At 55.9% G+C, this 18,619-nt stretch overlaps 7 protein-coding genes across 7 annotated transcripts; 1 reads left to right on the top strand and 6 right to left on the bottom strand.

Annotated features, from left to right (window-relative positions):
• Positions 1–299: 299 nt before the first annotated feature.
• On the top strand, positions 300–3,293 carry F5144DRAFT_531955 (uncharacterized protein; the record flags this gene model as incomplete). The annotated part of the gene is made up of 3 exons (XM_066786955.1): positions 300–527; positions 646–1,478; positions 1,910–3,293. Exons 1-3 carry the CDS (start codon positions 423–425, stop codon positions 3,291–3,293), a joined length of 2,322 nt encoding a protein of 773 aa, XP_066642489.1. The 5' UTR covers positions 300–422.
• A 96-nt stretch (positions 3,294–3,389) lies between these two features.
• F5144DRAFT_620470 (uncharacterized protein) lies at positions 3,390–5,868 on the bottom strand (the record flags this gene model as incomplete). The annotated part of the gene is made up of 3 exons (XM_066792023.1): positions 3,390–4,265; positions 4,820–4,824; positions 4,968–5,868. 3 exons carry the CDS (start codon positions 5,866–5,868, stop codon positions 3,390–3,392), a joined length of 1,782 nt encoding a protein of 593 aa, XP_066642488.1.
• Positions 5,869–6,770: 902 nt separating this feature from the next.
• On the bottom strand, positions 6,771–7,942 carry F5144DRAFT_215435 (uncharacterized protein). The gene is made up of 3 exons (XM_066783090.1): positions 7,493–7,942; positions 7,265–7,435; positions 6,771–7,198 (listed from the first exon to the last, which is right to left on the bottom strand). Exons 1-3 carry the CDS (start codon positions 7,850–7,852, stop codon positions 6,833–6,835), a joined length of 897 nt encoding a protein of 298 aa, XP_066642487.1. The 5' UTR covers positions 7,853–7,942; the 3' UTR covers positions 6,771–6,832.
• An 874-nt stretch (positions 7,943–8,816) lies between these two features.
• On the bottom strand, positions 8,817–9,727 carry F5144DRAFT_215506 (uncharacterized protein). The gene is made up of 3 exons (XM_066783092.1): positions 9,558–9,727; positions 9,176–9,492; positions 8,817–9,105 (listed from the first exon to the last, which is right to left on the bottom strand). Exons 1-3 carry the CDS (start codon positions 9,619–9,621, stop codon positions 8,854–8,856), a joined length of 633 nt encoding a protein of 210 aa, XP_066642486.1. The 5' UTR covers positions 9,622–9,727; the 3' UTR covers positions 8,817–8,853.
• A 355-nt stretch (positions 9,728–10,082) lies between these two features.
• Positions 10,083–11,947, bottom strand: F5144DRAFT_215495 (uncharacterized protein). Its single transcript, XM_066783091.1, has 3 exons — positions 10,945–11,947; positions 10,340–10,861; positions 10,083–10,249 (listed from the first exon to the last, which is right to left on the bottom strand). The coding sequence occupies exons 1-3, from the start codon at positions 11,862–11,864 to the stop codon at positions 10,117–10,119; spliced, it is 1,575 nt and encodes a 524-aa protein (XP_066642485.1). The 5' UTR covers positions 11,865–11,947; the 3' UTR covers positions 10,083–10,116.
• Positions 11,948–13,341: 1,394 nt separating this feature from the next.
• On the bottom strand, positions 13,342–13,959 carry F5144DRAFT_629376 (uncharacterized protein; the record flags this gene model as incomplete). The annotated part of the gene is made up of 3 exons (XM_066792378.1): positions 13,745–13,959; positions 13,539–13,678; positions 13,342–13,462 (listed from the first exon to the last, which is right to left on the bottom strand). The coding sequence occupies exons 1-3, from the start codon at positions 13,784–13,786 to the stop codon at positions 13,342–13,344; spliced, it is 303 nt and encodes a 100-aa protein (XP_066642484.1). The 5' UTR covers positions 13,787–13,959.
• A 2,782-nt stretch (positions 13,960–16,741) lies between these two features.
• Positions 16,742–18,177, bottom strand: F5144DRAFT_531946 (uncharacterized protein). The gene is made up of 3 exons (XM_066786954.1): positions 17,937–18,177; positions 17,382–17,860; positions 16,742–17,276 (listed from the first exon to the last, which is right to left on the bottom strand). Exons 1-3 carry the CDS (start codon positions 18,117–18,119, stop codon positions 16,748–16,750), a joined length of 1,191 nt encoding a protein of 396 aa, XP_066642483.1. The 5' UTR covers positions 18,120–18,177; the 3' UTR covers positions 16,742–16,747.
• Positions 18,178–18,619: the final 442 nt, after the last annotated feature.

Raw genomic sequence — 18,619 nt, 5'->3', positions numbered from 1 at the left:
TGACGCAACGGATTCTTTTAGTCTTGGTGGGCAGTTGCATGGAGGAACTCGGATGTGTGCGAAGCACTTCCGATGAGTCCCCGGACATGCAGGGGCCGGTATGTCCGGGTGGGTGTGATGACAATCCTGGCGGATGGCGTGGTGACCGTTTAAGGGATGGGAATACCTGGTAGACAGAGTCCGAGTCATATACGAAGTACGAGGTCCAATGATACCCAATATTCAAACTAATGTAAGCCAAGATCTACGTCCGGAGTGAGACAGGGGATGGAAGCTGGGGGGGGGGGGGGGGGGGCGGCCTCCGATCTTAACCACCACATGAGGCAACAGAGCGATTTGTAGCCGAGCCCTTCAAACACATTGCGCTGATTTGACGACGTACAGAGTCCAGCGCTTGTCGTGCCTCGAAATCGCCATCTACCATGACTATTGTTGCAGTCGCTGGCGGCTCCGGCGATTTGGGCCGTCTCATTACGGACGCGTTGTTGAAGACCGGCAAGCACGAGGTTTACATCACATCAAGAAAGGTAAGCAACATATCCACCCTTGCTGTCTTGTAAAGCTGTTGACACCTGGATGTAGAATGTGAACACCACGTCCCGCATATCGCCGTTGACCGGCAGTCCCTACCTGCCTCTCATCCAGACCGACTACTCGTCTGAGGATGCTCTGGTCGAGCAGCTCACGGAGAGGAACGTCCGGGTCGTCATCTGCACCTTCATCATGGACTGTGATTCCGCGTCCGACGCCCAGCTCTGCCTGATCCGAGCCGCCAACCGATGCCCCTGCATCGAGCGCTTTATCCCCTCGGAATTTAACGTCGAGTACGACGTCGGCGACAGCATCCTCCCCTACCCGGAGAAGCGATTCCATGTGGCGGCTCGACGCGCGCTTGAGAAGACAACCACACTCGAGTACGCATACATCTACCCGGGCATGTTCATGGACTACTTCGGCCTACCGCGCGTCCCGAGCAGCCTGCGCCCGCTGTGCTTCTTTGTTGACCCGGAAAACGGGCTGGCCGTGCTTCCCGGTAACGGAGAGGCGAGAATGAGCATGACGTTTACGACAGATGCGGCGCGGTATGTAGCACTGGCGCTCGAGCTGGACAAGTGGCCGCGTGTCATGACCACGGCGTCGAGCACCGTCTCGTTGAACGAGCTCGTCGCGCTTTTTGAGAAGAGTCTCGGTCGTAAAGTCCAGGTGCGGTACCAGCCAGTGGAGAAACTGCTCAAACACGAGGCGGTCGACCTCCCCACGAACGTGGACATAGCGGGTCGCTTCCCTGAGCGGTTTCCCGGGGGGTTGGAACAACTGCGGGGGCTTATCGCTGATCTCGAAGCCGGCGTGGCACTTGGGGCATTTGACTTTGGCAAGCTGAGGGGGCAACTTGACCTGGTTGAAGCGTTTCAGGAAACGGCCCCCAAGCCAAGGTTGATTGAAGACTTGGTGGAGGAGGCATGGAAGGATTCGAGGGAGTGAGCAGGGAGGCGGGGGTGGGGGCCGGGGACGCGTCTTGTTCCTTGCGCCCAGCGAATACATGCAGGTACCTAGGTACCTAGGTAACCTTTGTGACCCTGGGCCCTGATACTACCACGCATGTATTGCTGTTACCCCAGATGGCTAGGGTATGAAGGTGGTCCGAGTGCGTAGTCCGAGTGCTCGCTTACATCCATGATACATGAGATCTTCCTCCGAGGCGGATCTTGTCTCTGTCTGGGCACCCCGCCGCTTGGATACATGTGCAGGAACTTGCCCGGTGCCGATATAATGACATCCACCTCTACTTCTGGCGAGGCCGTACCGTACCTCGTAGTCAAACGGTCTTGCCAAACACGTCCACAATGGCGCCCACAGACAAAGCACAACCCCACCCGTCATGGGTCCAGACAGGCCCTAACACCTACAGGCAGCCGTACGGCTTCCAAGAGGTGCTTTACAACGCCATCTCGGTACCCCCCGGATCACCAGCCCTCTTTCTGATAGGCTCGTCTGTCACCTTCAGCCACACAGCTTCCTCTCCCCATGGCGAGCTCTCCCCTCACGCCCTAGCCCCTCTGCTCCGCACCGCCTGGCTACAGGTGCGCCAGCAATACCCAGCGCTGGCGGCCCAGAACCCTCGAGATGGCAAGACATACACGTCTCCGACATCCCCAGCGGACCTCGAAGCCTGGCTCGCCGCCACCTTCATCGTAATCCCCGACAACAAGACATGGCAGGATCTCTGGAAGACCCTGGTCAAGACGGCGCACATGACCATGTACTACCTCCCCCAAACACGCCAACTCTTCCTCCAAGGCGAGCACCACACGCTCGACGGCCGGGGGATCATGAACTTCTGGGACCGCTTCTTCCGCGCGCTCGCCTCCCCAACCCCCACCCACTCCCTACTCCACCGCACCGACGGGTCCGAGGTGACTCGCCTCCCCCCCCGCTCCGACGACCTCCTCAACACAACCGAACTCCGGCCCGGCCGCGGCGAGCAGCGCGCCCTCGAGCTCCTCGCCCCGCTCGCCGCCATGACATCGCCCATCTCCCTACCAGTCCGCACCCCGCTCCCGCCGCCCTCCCCGCACAACGCGGCGTCCACTTTACAAGCCCCCGCCCACACCACCGCCGCCATCCGCGCCGCCTGCAAGGCCCAGCGCCTCAGCGTCACCGCCGCCTGGCACGCCGCCGCGGTGCTCGCCACCCAAACCATTCAAGCCAAACGCTCCACTACCAGGGGCACGCAGTTCGCGTGCTTCGGCAACTTCGACCTGCGCCGCTACTTCCCCGCGTCCCCATCACAATCAGGCGAGGAGGAGGACGCGCCGACCGCGCTGAGCAACCACCACGGGGTGCTCCCGCACGTCGTGGACGCGTCGCCCGGTCGCTCCTTCAGCGCGATGGCGCGCGAGCTGGGCGCGTTCTACGGGCAGGACCTGGGGCGGGTGGACGCGGAGGTGTGGAGCGCGCTGGGGCCGATGGTGCGGCGGCTGGTGCCCGAGTTTGCGGCGCTGGCGGCGGGGGCGGAGAGTCAGGAGACGACGCCCGCGCTGTCGAGTCTGGGGGTGGTGGATGAGTTTGTGAAGGGGCGGTATGGGGATTGGGGGGTCGAGGAGGTGTGGTGTGGGGATACGGTGACGGGGCCGTGGTTGGAGCATTTTATGTGGGCGTGGAAAGGGCGGTTGGTGCTGAATTCGTGCTATAATCCGGCGTTTTATTCGGCTGAGGAGGTGGGGGAGTTTAATAAGACGGTGCTGGAGGTGTTGTTGGACGGGTTGGGCGTGGCGGAACGCGGTAAGCTTTGAGGTCTGCTGGTAGGGAGGTGCGGTACGGTCTTATCGTTATGTGATTTACTCTTGTTTCTGTGGCTTCAGAAGAAAATACATAGTAAACCCGGCACCCTAACAATACGCCTCATCCACCTCCCCGTAGTCACGCTTCCACACGCCGGGGCTGTCCTTTAGGAACTGAGATCGGAACCCGATCATACGCTGCCCCCGTGGGCTGAGCGTCTGGGCAGTCTCCTTGGAGACGATAAACGGATACGCCTCTTCCGGCGTGAGATAGGAGCACTGGAACACCAGAGTGATAGCCCTCCTCGTAAAGTCCGTGGTGCGGTTGGCGCCGCCGCCGTGTACGACCTTGCCGGTGATGAAACAGGCGTCGCCCACCTCCATCTCGGCGGGGATGGTGTCTTCGGGCGTTCCGTTTTGCTGCAAGTCATCCCACCTGTGGCTTCCGGGGATCACTCTGGTCGCGCCGTTCTCGTCGGTGAACTCGGTCAAGGCCACGACAAAGTTGACGCTCGCCTCGGGCGCGTCGGGGCCGCTGTACGTAAAGATGGGGAATTGCCATTGGTCCCGGTGCAGCGGCTGCGCCTTGCTCCCTGGGCCGATGTCGATGACCTGGGCCGAGTTCATCCAGTACCCGCCTGCGTCCTTGAGATAGATCTCCTCGCACAGCTGGTGGATCAGGTCATTCTCGAGGATCTCGTGGCGAAACGTCTCACTGAGCGCGACCACGCCGTTCAGCCGCTTTGTCTTGTCGCCGTGGAAGTCCTTGAGCCATTCCTCGGACTGCTTGGAGCCCACACCCATGTTGTCCATGGCAGGTTGGATCTCACGGTTGAGCCGGTCGACCTGGTCTTTTGTGAAGAGGCCCTTGATGATGACGGCACCATCCTCGCGCAGGGCTCGAAAGACGGCGTCGAGGCCCTCGGAGGGCTTGACTTGCTGCAGCTTGGGCATGGTGGGCATTTTACCATGAAGCGAGGGTAGCTGACGTGAAACCGTTCGTGCCAACTAAATCTCATCCAGTGTCTGTTATCTGCCTGCAGTGCGATCTGCGGATGAGACATATGCACGACTGGGGACGTGATGACATGACGCAACATTGAATCCTTCCACGCATGCGCCTCCACGCTGCAGGGTACCGGTTTCTGGATAGGTAAACTCGGACTTTGCAGTGCGAAGGATCCTATACTGCAACAATCTTCTCCGAGTCCAGATCCGCTAGCGCGCCCTTCGTCGGTAGACAGGGGCAAACACGAGACCAGACCAGTCCATTCTCTTAGTCACGGCTTGCGTGAAGGAAGTAGACAGTGCGAAACTCTGTATTGTCACAGGCTCCAATGCTAAAGTTTATGGAAACCTCTTTGGTCGCCGCTCCTGGTGGGGGCGAGAACCGGTGGGGGCGGTATATGCCCACGTCGACTAGGACGATGAGGTATTCATCAACACCTGTGATGTGTAACGTTCAGCTCGAAATGGCGGCTTGACTGGCGAGTAGGCTTCCGGCCACGGTGAGTGAAAGGACGGGCGAAATGAGATACGATATCTGGGGAATGTCAGTTAGTGGACACGCCAACCCAAGTTAACGAGGCCAACTTGCCGTTAGTAACCCCGCGGTCATTTTTTCACTCTCCTTGGTTCCCTCGGCCACTTGAACTAGGGTGATGAGCTTCATGGCGTTTGGTCCACTCGGCATCATCATCAGGCAAAACCACAGAACCGGATCGGAACCGAGCAGGCCGGTCTTGGCGGCGAGGACGTAGATAACACTGATGGAGACGGCCGGCCAGGCGATGAAGCGGACAAACAGAATGTACAGGGTCGTCCCCAGGGGTAAATTCATGCCACTCTCGTCGTTGGCCCTGGCCTCTTTGGTAGAGCAGAAGAGGGTGATCCCGGCGACGACAACGGGCAAGCTGACGAATAGTCCCCCGATTTGTTTCAACGCTGAGGTCAGCCAGGCGGTAAATATGCCGCCCTCATCCGAGTTGTTGAAGAAGGCGCGGTGAAAGGGCGGGACTAAGCCGAAAACGGCGCCGACGATAGCCCCAAGTAGTGGCGCGTTGAAGAAGTCGAGGATGAATAAAAACCACCATTTGACCTGAGGGGACAGACGATTCCATCTCTGACGTGACATAAACCAAGGCCGTCGGTGGTCGGGTTTCGACGTAGGCTTTCCGCTCTCGCTAGGGATTGAAAAGGAGAATGAGCTACGTCTTCGGGGATGTGGCGAGTTCGGTAAATGGCCGTCCAACAACCGGGTGATTTCGTTGGCTTCCATGTCTGAGGTTGAGGCAGTGATGTGGCTATCTCGGTCCCCATTGCCATTCCCGGTTTTGTCGTCTTCGTCGTCATCCTCGGCGGCCTGCTCCGAATCGATCAGGCGTGGGCCTACGGCGAACGTGACGCAGTTGCTGATGGTCGAGTAGACCAAGAGGTAGGCCTTGGCTCGTTCGATGGCTTGTTTCGTGGTCTCGTCAGTCACGAGGAGCGAGTCCAAGATGCCCGTGTCCTCGAGGGCTGTGATGAGGAGCAATGGGTAGCTCGTGCTATTGTTGATCAGGATCGCCGGTGTGACAAAGCTCGGCATGCCCAAAATGCGATGACCCCAGAGACCAACCAAGAAGGAGACGATATGAACAATTATGCCCCATATTACGATAACCAAGTACCGGCTGGCGGAGGCGGCATGAAGCTCGGAACCGACTTTGGTGAACAGGAGAGCTGGAAGGAAGATACGGACGCAAATCTTGGATATAGACTTGGTGTCTGCAGGGTCGATGAGCTTAAGGTGGGCGGCTATTCCTCCAGAGAGCAAGACGAGGAGGACCGATAAGCTGGCCTGAATCGCGGCTAGAAAGGATTGTAGGAAACCGGTGGACATGCTGACGGCGGTCGTGTATGGTCCGGGAGGTATTATTGCGATGTTGAGTGGTTGTTCGAGCTGGTATCGCCCCAGTGGTGTCGATTGTTCGTGATCGAATTGTGGTGAAAATTGTTATTTACGGCCCGGCCCGCCTGGTGATAGATTTCTTAGCTCCCATCACAACAAGATCAGGTACAGAAAAGTACCTCAGAATGTGAGCACACGGGCAATTTCCTCTCTTGGCAATGACGTTTCGATGTGGCAAAAAGGGGGGGGGAGAGCAGGGTACGCACCTTGAACATGTGAAATCCGGCTCTTGGAGCTAGAAATGTGGGCACATTGGGGTACCTCCATTTGGCTGGCTGTACTACTTACATGAAAATAAGCTTAAAATGGTTTGAGTATGTTTGCGGCGGTTAGTGGTTGTATAAAACGGAAGAATGCCTCTCCGTCGGCTGCCGGGGCCTTTAGTCGTCAAGATCGGTGCGGGAAAACCTGGGATTGACAATAGAATTTGCTGGTAGGGACAGAGATGGTGCTTGTAACGCACAATATAACAAGTGAAACAGACTGGAAAACAGAAAAAAAAACCCAACGACGCAAGCAGCACCTAGCTACAACCCCCAAACACCCACCCAATCCCAAACCCGAGCCCTCACCAAACCAACCCAACCCGTGCAGCCACCCCTCAAACCCCAGCAACCAACTTCTCCACCACCTCCCGCAACTCCGTCACCCCAAACCTCGTCACCCCCTCCGTCGGCAGCGGATTCACATCCAAAACGCCCCCCGGCAAATAACTCCTATTCATCTCCGCATAATACCCCGCCACCAGCGGCGGGAAGACAGCCGCATAGAAATCGTCCAGGCCCTCCTTCGGCACGGGCCGCAGCTCGATGCTCTTGCCCGTGGCCTCCTCAAAGAGCTTGTGCACGTCCGCCGCCGTGTAGGGGCGCGGGCCGTGCAGCTCGAAGACGTGCGGGTTGGCGGGGAGGGGCGTGCCGGTGGCGAGGAGCTCGGCGGCGCAGGTGCTGCCGATGTCTTGGACGGCGATCTGGGAGGGGGTTAGGGATGGGTGTTTTTGTTGTGGTGTGTGGGGGGGGGAGGGGTTGTTGCTTACCATGGGCAGGGGGTGGTCGATGGGGGTGAGTGTGGTGTAGAGGAAGCCTTCGGCCAGCGTCTCAAGGCCCATGCCCCAGTTCTCCATGAAGAAGCCGCAGCGGACAAAAACAACTTCGGGCGCGACATCCCGTAGGACGACCTCGGCCTCGTGGTTGCTCAGGATCTCGCCCTAGATGGGTTTTTCATAAATGGACGGCCACCCTGAGTGGTTTTCAATGTGACTTACAGTTCCGTGGTCATACTGCGCACCCATGCTCGACACGAGGACAAGGCGTTTCACGGAGGCCTTCTTGATTGCCGCCTTGACATTCTCCGACACGAGGCGGGCATGCTCCACGACGTCAGTGTTCTCGTAGAGGGGCGGGGTGATGTGGAAGACGGCGTCGGAGCCGGAAAAGTCCAGGGTCGCTCCGTCGTCGACGTCGCCCTGCACGGCCTCAAAACGGGGGTTGGCCTTGAATTCGGCGGGGACTTTGGCGAGATCGCGGTAGTAACCCTTGATGGTGGGGTTGGAAGCGTCGGCGAGGAGGGTGCGGATGGCGGCCTGGCCCGTCCTGGGAGAAGCTGGGACGACGGTGATCTGCATGGTGGAGTTTGGGTTGGGGATGTGTGTTCCTTTGTTGGCGCTGGGCGTTGAAGTGTAGTGCGATGGTTGAAGTTGAGAGTGCGAATTGTATGATGTTGGAGGAGTGTGTGTGCTTTATGATGTCAAGTATCGACTGATCGACTGAGATGTGACGGCGTTAATCCATGGTTTATAATCCGCATGCAGCCGCAAATTCCAACCCAATGCTCCCCTCACTTCATAACGCCGCGCTATGCACTCAATCAATGGCATCCTGCCGCCTCGTCAACCTCAATCGATGGTCTGACGACAACTTCGTCGTGGGCCTCGTCATCAAAGTGTCCTCTTAGGTGCTGAAACACAAGCTAGTACTCAATAGCCTCAATACTTGGTGTTGAATTAGTCAACAACTAAGAGAAGGGCACCGACTTCCAGAGCAGTCTGACAGAGTGTGCTTCTTGGCAACCCCCCTTATTTTGGAATGTGAAAGTTGCTGTTGACTAATCAGCCAATTAACAGTTCACAGGCCGCGTGAAGAGACGCGTTAACCCGCTTGGAATGGCGAAGGCAAGCGAGGCCAAGGAAGCTGACGTTTTCTGGCTTTGGTGCCTGTCAGGGCGGGGGAATCTCAACCAACGTGATTAATAATGCTCTCCGTCTAGGCTTATCGATTCTAAGAACGAGCACTATGCTAAATCACCGCCATCCTTTCCTTGTCTGTCGCGTCCCTTCAATCCCTCATGATTCTTATTCCGTTAGATACTCCGATGGAAGATGGCGCCGCATCATTCTCAATCAAACCCCCCATTCTATGGTCGGCCCGCTCGGACCGATCCGACCGAGCGAGGGCATCTTGCCCGGCCGCCAAGTCTCACCCGCGATCCATTCATCCTCGCCGAGATCACGCCTTTCAAAGTTCAACCCTCTCAGCGGACCGGGGTTCGGCTGAGAAAAGGTGAACTCGACCCGGATCATCGTTCACCCCAACTCTAAAATCAAGATCATGCCAAGGCTAATAATGCTTAGGGAGAATAGTGTAGGAGTAGGCTGACATCGGGCAGCAGCGAGAGCTGTTCGTTGATCTGGTTGGCGAACAGGGGCTCGGAATTCCGAACCGTTTTAAGCCCTGGCTCAATACCGTGAACTTGAGGCGTGGTTTGGCAATTGCATTGAAGCAGCCAGGTTCGATATTTCCAGTCCTTGTCTGGCAAAGGAGGATGGCGCCCCGGGAGAGGGCATATCTTGGGCGAAACCGGGCGGCCAGGGCTAGCCAGGTGAGGATATTGTCGGGTGTAGAGCCTCATCTGTTTAATATGCCTCGTCCCTCGTGTTGACCCCATTTATGTCGTGCCGCGACTCGCGGGGCATGTTCCACGGCCGCCGCCTTCCTCGGGCAAGCCCTCGCCAACTCGTTGCCCTATCGATGCTTGGTGGCATCGGACCATGCACGTGCGCCGCCCAGGAAGGCTCAACTTCTTCGCAGTCCGGACACCTTGCCCTCCTGGACGCAATACCCAGGCTGTAGTTATCCCTCGGCCTGTCGCATTCAAGCCGCCCTTCAGTTCCTCCCCGGCACCTGATGATGTACGGTAGCTGCTCAACTTCGTGCAGGCAGCTGTATCTAACTCTTGGGTAAAGTTGCTGGCACATGACGGATCCGGCTTGTTGAGGGGATGTTAGTTTAGTCGAACGAAAAAGAGAAACAATAAGGGCACTGGAGCTTTACCTGTAGGTGTGCTTATGTTTTGAATGAAAGTTGAAAGTGAAACGGGCAACATCTCATGCGACATACGAATTAACGACGCATTTATGGACCGTCTACACACCCACGATTACTGCCCAGTACACTAGATGTGCATGGGAAATTAAGATGACGCAGAATTGCCCAAGGCATCGAGCCGAAAAACCACAGGTGACCCTTTCCACCAGTCAACACCGCCCAAATGGAAACTATTGGCTGGGGAAGAGGCAACTTTTGCATTAGCCCCGCAATCAAGACAGAAAGCCTCCTCAGCGAGTGTCGGTGAGCATGACACGCGATGGAGTAATTACGCCGGTTTTGTATGGCCTTATTTATGGTGCGCGCTCCAAGTGTAGAGAATGGCAGAGCAACCCGCCATGGGGAAGGCGAGCTGCGGTGTTTTACTTTCCTAAACATACCTTAATGATGAAACGACTGCAGCAAATATGGTCATATTTCTCTAGCAATATCAGTTGAGCACGAACACGGTTCCCCCGAACCCTCCACCACACCTTACATGCAGTGTCCAGATCCGATATCACCCCTACTTCCAAGTCAACGACGTGACATTTGCCCTCCACGGCTCTACAACCGGCGAAGCACAGCGTATATCCGTCCCCGTTGTGACGCAGGTGAGCTCTGGCACCAGAGTGCGCACCTCTCCACCGAACAAGACTCTGTAACACACACCACAGTTAGCATCGAAGCAAACCAACATCCCCTCCCCATCTCCCACAAGCAAGAACTCCAGTCAAGAATCAACTTACGGACTCCCCCGATCCAAATCCGCACACGTCCAATTGACCCTCAACCCCAAAAACCGACTCGCCACATCATACCTGAACTCACACCCCGTCGGCGCCAACGCCGCATCCCCCACCGACTCCAACACGCACCGATTCCACGGCAGCTCCGCCGAGCTATTCCCCGCCACAACCACCCCCTCCGCGGCCACAATCGCAAAATTCCCCGACGCCTCCCCCGCCGTCTGCAACTCCATCCCAAACCGCGCCGTCACCGCCTCGCTGTGCGCCGTGGTGGTGTTGGTCTCGAAACCGTTGAACCACCAGGCGGGCGAGACGATGGACGAGATGGTGCAGCTTTCGGCGGTGGGCAGCGGGTCGTTGAGGGAGAAGGGTGGGAGGAGCGCGCGGGCGGTGGCGTTGCCGGGGATGGAGCCGTTGGTGCCGCCGGAGCAGAAGGTGGTGGTTGTTTCGGGGGTGGTGGTTTGGTTGAAGATGGTGCATTCGAGGGGGAGGGGGGTGGTGGTGGTGCCGGTGATGGATATGCTGGGGGGGAGGGGGGGTGGTGGTGTTAGTGGTGGTGTTGGGGGTGAGGAGGTGGAAAGGGGGGAGGGGGGTTGGTGGCTTACGGCTGTGCTGGGCCTTGGTCGTCGCAGAACCAGGTTTGGTTGATGTCGAGGGTGAACTTGTCGGGTTCGAAGGAGAGCTCCGTGTGGATTTGGTACTTGTCGGGGCGGCGATATGCGATTTGGCCTTCGCATGATAATGGATGTGGCCCGCTAGCAGCGGTCAGAGCCCCACCGCAGGAAGCCGTGTACCCGAGGTGGTCGTTTTTGATGATGACGAAGGCGTTTCCGGATTGGCGCACCCCTGACACCTTCCTGAGGTTTATCTGGCTGGCTACCACCTCCCAGGCCGGCGCCCCCGAGCCGGCTGTGCAGCCTGGAGCGTCATGCCCAGGCGGCCCACTCACGTATGATGGGGTTATCTTGACAGGAGAGGAGAGGGCAGCTTTTACGAGCAGCGGTGTTGCGGAATGGCATGTCGTGGTTTTGCTCTCATCAGTTGTGCAGTTCAGGGCGACTGAGCTGTTACCAAGGGCCGAGAAGGTGAGCCTGCAGCATTTGTGGGTTAGCGAAGCAGCTCGGTCGGAAGGGAGGCTAGATGCGTACGGTTGACTTGGGGTCAGGTCATTGCAGGGCCATGTCTCATTGAACAGAAACCAGGCCGTCGAGGTGTCGGCCTGGAAAGACGCAATAAGCGGCTGCTCGGTCTGATTCCTGCCCCGGCAGCTTTGCCATCCTGATGTTGGGGTCGTTGAAGTGCATCTCAGTTCTGTTGTAACGTTTGTAGCCCTGTTGAGCGCGTGGAACGCGGCAACCGTCAGGTCCCCTGCTATCTGAGAAGTGAAATCTTGGACAAGCCAGCTCGGTGTTGTGAAGGAATTGGCGGTGCAACCTGCGGTTATTTGTGCCCAAGACAAGCCATTCCAAATCACTGGCCCAAGGACAGCAGTCAGCGCTGCAACTGACAGAAATCGTGCCGCCATTATCTCCCGCTGCTGTTCTCGTTGCTTTCAAGTCATGCTGCGAAACGAAGGATGGGACCCAGCTTCCGGAAATTGGGCATTTTGAATGTTTGTAGGACCTCGCTGTGTGCTGTCAGTGACCCCGCAGCCTAAAGATACCAAAAAGGTCCAGAGTTTGGAGGTATATTTAGATGAATCTATTCCGGCTGTAATGGCGCGGAGAGATGCACCTCTGGCTGAAGAGCCGGCAGTTACCCTGATGGTCGAGTATGCAGTCTGGGCTGCCATGTTGACCCGGAATTCGGAGATTTTAGACGATGGCATGTTATTATGCTCCAACGCAGCTCATTTTTGGAATGTAGCGAGTGTCCAGTGCAAGGACACTTCGTGCCGTTTAGTCACAGGAAGAAGAGTTTTCCATTTCCTTTCACTTTCACCACACCTGAGATCCAATCGAGTCCCATAGGGTAAGCCAAGTCCTCATCAAATGGGTTCCTTACCGCAATCACTTTTAATGAAAGATCCCTGGGCAGCAGGACGGTTTTAGTGTGATTTAAAATTTGATGTAATAGCCAAAACTTGCTCATGGTACCCTCTATTCCCCAGCCTCCCACCCGAATTAGCTCCTGTGAACCCTTTGTGAAACTCCATGTCCCACCAAAACCTGAACTCCAGAATCCTGTATGAAACGCCGTTCCTAACTCCAAACTCCAAACTGAAACCCCATTCCCAATCCCCAATCCCCGGGGGCTCACCCTTGCTTAGGCCGGTGAGCGAGGCCATGTCGCTCTCTGCCACTCGCCGCAATGTCTTCCGGGATGGTTCGGGGCTGGGCCCGCGACATTGCGGCGAGTGTCTTCTCGAGCAGCGGCACGTCTCGAGCTTCGCCACTGAAGGGAGGTGCATCTGGCATGGCTTTGTACTTTAGCCAGCAGATATCCTTCGCGAGCAGCTTCGCTGAGCCCTTTGATGTCCCGTTCCTCCACCTGGAAAATGCCGACCCAGGTGCCCAGTCCCTTCTCCATGTCGCACTTTTCGGCTGGACCATCCAAGCTAGAGCCCCAGACCGGACCATTATCGCGATGAAACGCAGAGGAGGCGACGACGCCCGGCTGTGGTGCCTTGACCTCTAACGCCCCCTCCGCGTATCATCGCGAGTAATAGTGCCGGTCTGCCAAGGCATTCACCATGGACTGGCCTCAACGACCATAGGTAAACAGCGAACCGGATGCCCCCGACTGGTTCTGGGACCAGCCTGGCCCCAGGAGAGGCGGGCAGATCCTCTTTTCTTTTTTCTTTTTTTTTTTTGTTTGTTTTTTTGTTGTTTTTGGTGGACCACCCCCCCCCCCCCTTTGTTTTTTTTTTTTTTTTTTTTTTTTTTTTTTGTTTTTTTTTGTTTCTGGTTTTGGTTTCTGGTTTTTTTTTGGATGTCGTCGGTATCGGTCTTGGTTGCCAGAGACACGCCCGTGAGGACCTGGCCGGTGGCCTTGCATGTGGGTTAATGACCAGGACCCAGCCGGGCATCCTTGAACCGGGCGAACCCGTATTCTTGGGACCGACCGGACAACGGAATGAGCACAAACTCGTTGACCTCCGGACCGAGGTCGCCCTCAAAAATGCTAAATTCGGGCCCCGGTCATCCCTGTATGGTTGGTTAGCAAGAGCTCCAGGCAGAGTAAGGTTGAGACATCCTACCGTCTGTCGACGAGGCCACCGCCGGATGCCCAGTTGAGCTTAAATACCCGGGTTGGGTTTGGCACCCCGGCCGCCGAAGCACGAGGAAGAAATAACTGGCACAGCGCGAATCGAAGTGGCAGGGCCGCTGATGTTGCGGCCTGTGATTGTGAGGTTAGTGAGTGACACAACAAACGACGAGGATGGTGTGAGTGAATTGGACATACCTTGCCAAGTCGAAACGGCTGGCCACTTTCTTCTTCCTTCATGCTTGCCGCAGGTCGCAGAGGACCCGAAGGAGCCTGGCCATGGTCAGCACATGGTGGGAAGAAAAACAGGCAGAAAGTATGAAACGGAGTGAAGAAGGAATGACATACCTCATGCTGGCCTTTGGCAGGGCCGCCACCCGACACCAGTGTGAATTACCCCACCCCCCCCTCCCTTCCCCTCCCCTCCCCTCCACCGCCATGTCCTCTTTCTGCCAGCAACGGCGGTTAGGGGGTGCCGGTTTTTATGGCATACCCGCGAGGGCCGCCCCGACAACTGTTGATAAGACCGGGTTAATGTCATGTTCTTCAAGCACAAGCACGCAAAAGCATGTACCGATAACTGAGTTGAATGATGGTGGATACAAGAAGGTCCAGTGAGCGAGGAAAGAGACAGGCAAATGTGAGGTAGGGTGGGAAGATGTAAGAAAAGGTAAAGAAGAACAGGAAAAAGTGCCAACGGAGAGGGAGGACAGGAAGGGAAGGGAAGGAAAACAGAGAAGAGGTAGGGGAGGCAGAAAACCCACAAAATAGAGAAAACAGAAACGAAAAAAACAAAACAAAAACAACTAACCCCGCAACCGCAACTCGGACACGATGGCATTATACCATTGTTCCTCGTTGCTGGCGTGCTCGGCCCGCCACGACTTCCACGAAGCCTCCTGGTGGATCTTCCCCCAGCAACTACCCGACGACACAAGGTGGTCCACCAAGTGCCGTGCTTGGGCAGTTACCGGGATGAAGCTCACCGATTCTGGTTGAGAAGTCAGCACAGGCAGGGTAGCGGCGGATGGGGGCCGGCCAAGAGGAGAGGTGAGAGAGAAAGACTTACGGCTGTGGAAGTCGAGAAGGTTCGAGTTTCCGGAGCTGAATGGGTAGAAGAAATGTCAGTTCCCGGAGCCAGCGACAGCGCAAATCGTCGGGAGAGAGGCCGACAATGGGTAGCCAGGGCGGAGGGACAGCAGCGAAGAGGAAGGAAAGTCGAGGGCAGCAACGGGGACTCGAGAAGGACAAGGAGTTAAACGATGAAGGGATGAGGAGAACTCACGACATCTTGGTCTTGTTTGGATTTTGAAAAAAAACTCAAAATTTTGGTGGTGTGATTTTGAGTTTGTGGATGAGGGAAGAAGAACGAGGAGGGCCAGAGGAGATTTATAGACCAGCAGGAGAGTGACTGCAGCGCAAGACTCAGTTGAGGAAGGCAACGCCCCACTGCACAAGTTGAAGAAGATGGTTATCGCACTGTCAAGAACAGGGCAGGAGTGAAAATCTCTGCTGTGAATGCTTCCGCTCCCTGGCAACCAACTTGGAGATGGGACGAGATTCTGGTCACAGCCGATCCAGGCCAGAAGTTGCCCCAAAACAACATGGAAGGGTGAAACCTGAAATGATAATGTGATAGACACTTGTAAGTTACTTCCTTCACTTAACTGTTCTACCCTCAGTGATGCTTGTCGGCGTGTTGTCAAAGAGTCAGCGACTGGTCACCAGACCTAGACTTAACAAAGTTACATTAGAGGCTTCAGTTGTGGTCATTGTTCCTCCAATACTCTGGCGTTTTCATACACACTCAAGCATCTACAAAGTCAAGGCCTGCTTCCTACCGATGGCTTTGCTGGCAATGAGAGGACCTACGTCCTAGCCCTAGCGGTGAGGCTGATTTGAAAGAGTTATGAGCAAGAATTGGCTAGAAGCAATTGAACAAGGGAGTGAAGCCATGGCCAGAGGCTGAAAGCAGTGTCTTGCTGAGTCTAACAGGTGCTGTGAGGCTCTGAGCAGGACAATCATCGTTTGTCGATGACAAAAGGCTATGATAATTACTATCCTGGGCTACCCACCATTGACTTACATCAGGCTAACGTATTTGTTAAACAGCATTACATCTTGTTACTCATCGATAAAGACATCTTGACCTCATGGTCCTGCCTCCTGGCAAAACGAAAGACAAGCATGAAAGTGGGGGCCGACTCCAAGAAAGATTCAAAGAAGACGATGGGAAAGGCTTGGGGCACATTCTCAGTCTCCTAGCCAAGAAGTTCCCTTGGTCTTTGAGGATGTTTGTGGCCGACATTCAGGGGCTAAATTGGTTGGTCGGCGGGGAGACGGAACCCAGGGTCACTAGCACACGTATACTGGGTGAAAGTTTCACGGGCAAGAGGAGGGTGCAATGAAGAAGAATATCGCGAAGAGGAGCATATTATGAATCAAGGGATAAGAGAAAGAGCAGGCAATCAATACCAGCAAATTCCAGTTGGGCGACAAAGGAACAGAAGGGCATCAGCAGAACGAACCCACTTTCGGGACAGGTTTAGTGTCAAGAGATGGATATAACTATAAGCACGGAGCTGAATCACGGCGTGGAACTACGGCGGTATTTGGCACTGAGAGACGCAGGGGGAATGCAGACAAAGCGGATAAAGTTGGCAAGGGAACAAGAACAACAAGCTGCTTTCTCAGACACCACCAACAATCGGCAGGAAATGAGAACACCATCAGAAGGTCGTCACAAGCACAGCAAAGAAATTGATAGGCACAATCCCTCGTTTCTAGGCGGAGTGTGGCAGGCGGATCACTTTGGTCAATCGTAAGTCACAACGTTCAACCCCCCCCTCGCATTACGAGCACATGTCTTGAACGGTGTCTTGTTAGTTTCTATTTATTCAGTTGATAGCCCTAGGTGTTACAGCTCAGTCTAATCTGGTTGCTAGCATAGATCAGTATCCAAAAAGCCGAAGTGAATGCCTATTCTAAAACGCAAGGCATGTCCAGAAAGATTGGTATTAAGCATCCAAGATGGCATTACCCTCCGAATATCTAAATGTATGTAACGCTTCGCTAATGCAGACGCTTTTTCAGTAAAGTAATACAACACGCCGTTAAGAATCGCAATCAAGATCGCAGCCTCCCGCCCGTCATCCACATACATGCAACCAGCCAGCCAGCCAGCCTTCTAAGATACCAGTATCAAACAGCACTCTGCTTAAAGTCCTTTTGCACGCGGATCCCATGCAGCGGGACCTCATCCCCACTCAAGCTCGCGCCGTCCGCCTTCGCACCCGCCGGCCGACTCGTCACGGTATACCCATACCCATGCTCCGGGCGGAGGTCAGCGTCCACCCCGCGCGACGTATCCCCCGAGACCTGATCATCCGGCAGACGATAAAACGTCCCAGCGTTATCCTTCTTCGTCGATTTCTGCAACTCCACCTCTGTACGGTCGCTCAGCGACGGCGTGGTGGACTTGCCGCCAAAGTTCCTGGACGAGGCGCCCGTGGTGCCGCCGCCGCCGCGGGAGGTCAGGATGGTGCGCTTGATGCCGAGCTTGGCGGCGCCGAGGGCCATGACGGGGCCCAGCGTGGGCAGGCAGGCCGAGACGATGCCCGCGGACATCTCGATGGCGGTCCACCCGACGGTGGGGGCCAGGCTGTAGCTGGGGTCGTCGTTGGTGTAGGAGAAGAGCACGCTGAAGCGGTAGGCGGAGGCGAAGACGACGCTGGGGGTGGGTTAGTACCGGGGATATGGGGAGAGGTGTTGTGGTGACGGCTGGGGGAGAGAATAGGCTGGAGAGGGTGGGGGATAATAACGCTGGTGCACTTACAAGAAGCCCAAGCAAAAAGCGATGGTGACACCAATCTTCTCGGGTCTCCGCAGCTGCAACTTCCACACCTGGGGGATGGGCAAGAAAAGGATGGCGACGTCGGTCAGGATGGTGGACGCGGCGTTTGCGATCCATGTGCCGACTTGGTCGATGCAGTGACCCGGGAGGTCTGGATACCAGAGCTTTTCCACGGGCACACAGATAAAGATGAAGAGGAAGGTACATGTGATGCACCAGGCCACAACAAATCCGCCGATGCCGTAGGCCATCTTCTTGAAATAGGGGAAGTGGAAGATGCGGTAGTACATCAGCAGGATGGCAATTTTGGTCCACACGAGATTGAAGATGTAGAGAATCTCGGCCACGACGAGGAACTTGGCCATCTGGACAATCTTTTCCATTGGAACTTTGTCTGCGTGAAGGCCCATGCCGGCGTCATGCATGGCAAAAATGAATCCGACCACGATGAAGTTCCATAGCTGGCCGGGGCTGGGGTTAGTGGTGTTGTCACCGGCAGTGGGATGCTGTCGCCCGAGCACGCTAAGAACGACATACCAGGGAAAATATGATCATGTAGTCATCCCACCACAGCTTTTGTCCTTTCAAATGCCGGCTGTACAACCTCAGCGCCACTGACACAATGGCCAGGACGGTTACTGACACCATGACCTCCACGGTCCATGGTTGGATGTTGTGAGGATCGTATCCCGGAATCCCGGGCAACACAGAGTCCGCCATGGCCGTTCTGGTGTTGTTGATTTTGAGTAGAGGTGCAGGATCGAAGGATCAAAGGCTGGTCGCTGCAGGGAAGTTGCTGGATTTTGACTTGTGGATTTCGCCATGCTCTGCAACAACAACGTGGGCGCCACGCCCAGGGATACGACAAAGTTTCGCTTGACAGTTGCTTCTGCTGCATGGGTTGTGTGGGGTTGGCCGATCGCCCAGACACCCAAGGGTCTCTCGCCTCGAGGCGATTTCACTAGGGCGAGAGACGACATTTGTTGATCAGCCCGAGCACGTCACTCTCCTGCAGAAACCTTGCCATGGTGAAACAAAAAGCAAACTACGCCCTTGGCGAAATCGAACATCGCGAGTCCGCGCTCGTTGCCCTAGAAGGGGAAACGAAGGGGAGACATATTCCAGACAGCCTCAGACAAGTCAAAGAACCGTTATCTTCCCCTTTTCTGGTTCTCCAATCACAACGGTTCGGGCCGGAGAGCTTGTGGAGGGAGCTATAG

This window comes from Chaetomium tenue (genome assembly GCF_020726465.1).
Source record: "Chaetomium tenue strain MPI-SDFR-AT-0079 chromosome Unknown F5144scaffold_4, whole genome shotgun sequence".
Classification (NCBI taxonomy): Eukaryota; Fungi; Ascomycota; class Sordariomycetes; order Sordariales; family Chaetomiaceae; genus Chaetomium; species Chaetomium tenue.
This window is presented reverse-complemented; position numbering and strand designations above follow the sequence as displayed.

Excerpts from the sequence above, each read along its gene's own strand:
- F5144DRAFT_215495 (XM_066783091.1), bottom strand. The coding sequence starts at position 11,864 with ATGGCGGCACGATTTCTGTCAGTTGCAGCGCTGACTGCTGTCCTTGGG. Across the intron at positions 10,862-10,944 it reads GACCAAGGCCCAGCACAGCC|CATATCCATCACCGGCACCA; the intron begins GTAAGCCACCAA and ends CCTCCCCCCCAG. Across the intron at positions 10,250-10,339 it reads GATTTGGATCGGGGGAGTCC|AGTCTTGTTCGGTGGAGAGG; the intron begins GTAAGTTGATTC and ends TGTGTGTTACAG.
- F5144DRAFT_215506 (XM_066783092.1), bottom strand. The coding sequence starts at position 9,621 with ATGTCGCATGAGATGTTGCCCGTTTCACTTTCAACTTTCATTCAAAAC. Across the intron at positions 9,493-9,557 it reads AAACATAAGCACACCTACAG|CCGGATCCGTCATGTGCCAG; the intron begins GTAAAGCTCCAG and ends CCCCTCAACAAG. Across the intron at positions 9,106-9,175 it reads CCCGCGAGTCGCGGCACGAC|CTGGCTAGCCCTGGCCGCCC; the intron begins ATAAATGGGGTC and ends CAATATCCTCAC.
- F5144DRAFT_531946 (XM_066786954.1), bottom strand. The coding sequence starts at position 18,119 with ATGGCGGACTCTGTGTTGCCCGGGATTCCGGGATACGATCCTCACAAC. Across the intron at positions 17,861-17,936 it reads ACATGATCATATTTTCCCTG|CTATGGAACTTCATCGTGGT; the intron begins GTATGTCGTTCT and ends AGCCCCGGCCAG. Across the intron at positions 17,277-17,381 it reads GCTTTTTGCTTGGGCTTCTT|CGTCGTCTTCGCCTCCGCCT; the intron begins GTAAGTGCACCA and ends ACCCACCCCCAG.
- F5144DRAFT_215435 (XM_066783090.1), bottom strand. The coding sequence starts at position 7,852 with ATGCAGATCACCGTCGTCCCAGCTTCTCCCAGGACGGGCCAGGCCGCC. Across the intron at positions 7,436-7,492 it reads CGCAGTATGACCACGGAACT|GGCGAGATCCTGAGCAACCA; the intron begins GTAAGTCACATT and ends AAACCCATCTAG. Across the intron at positions 7,199-7,264 it reads TCGACCACCCCCTGCCCATG|ATCGCCGTCCAAGACATCGG; the intron begins GTAAGCAACAAC and ends ACCCCCTCCCAG.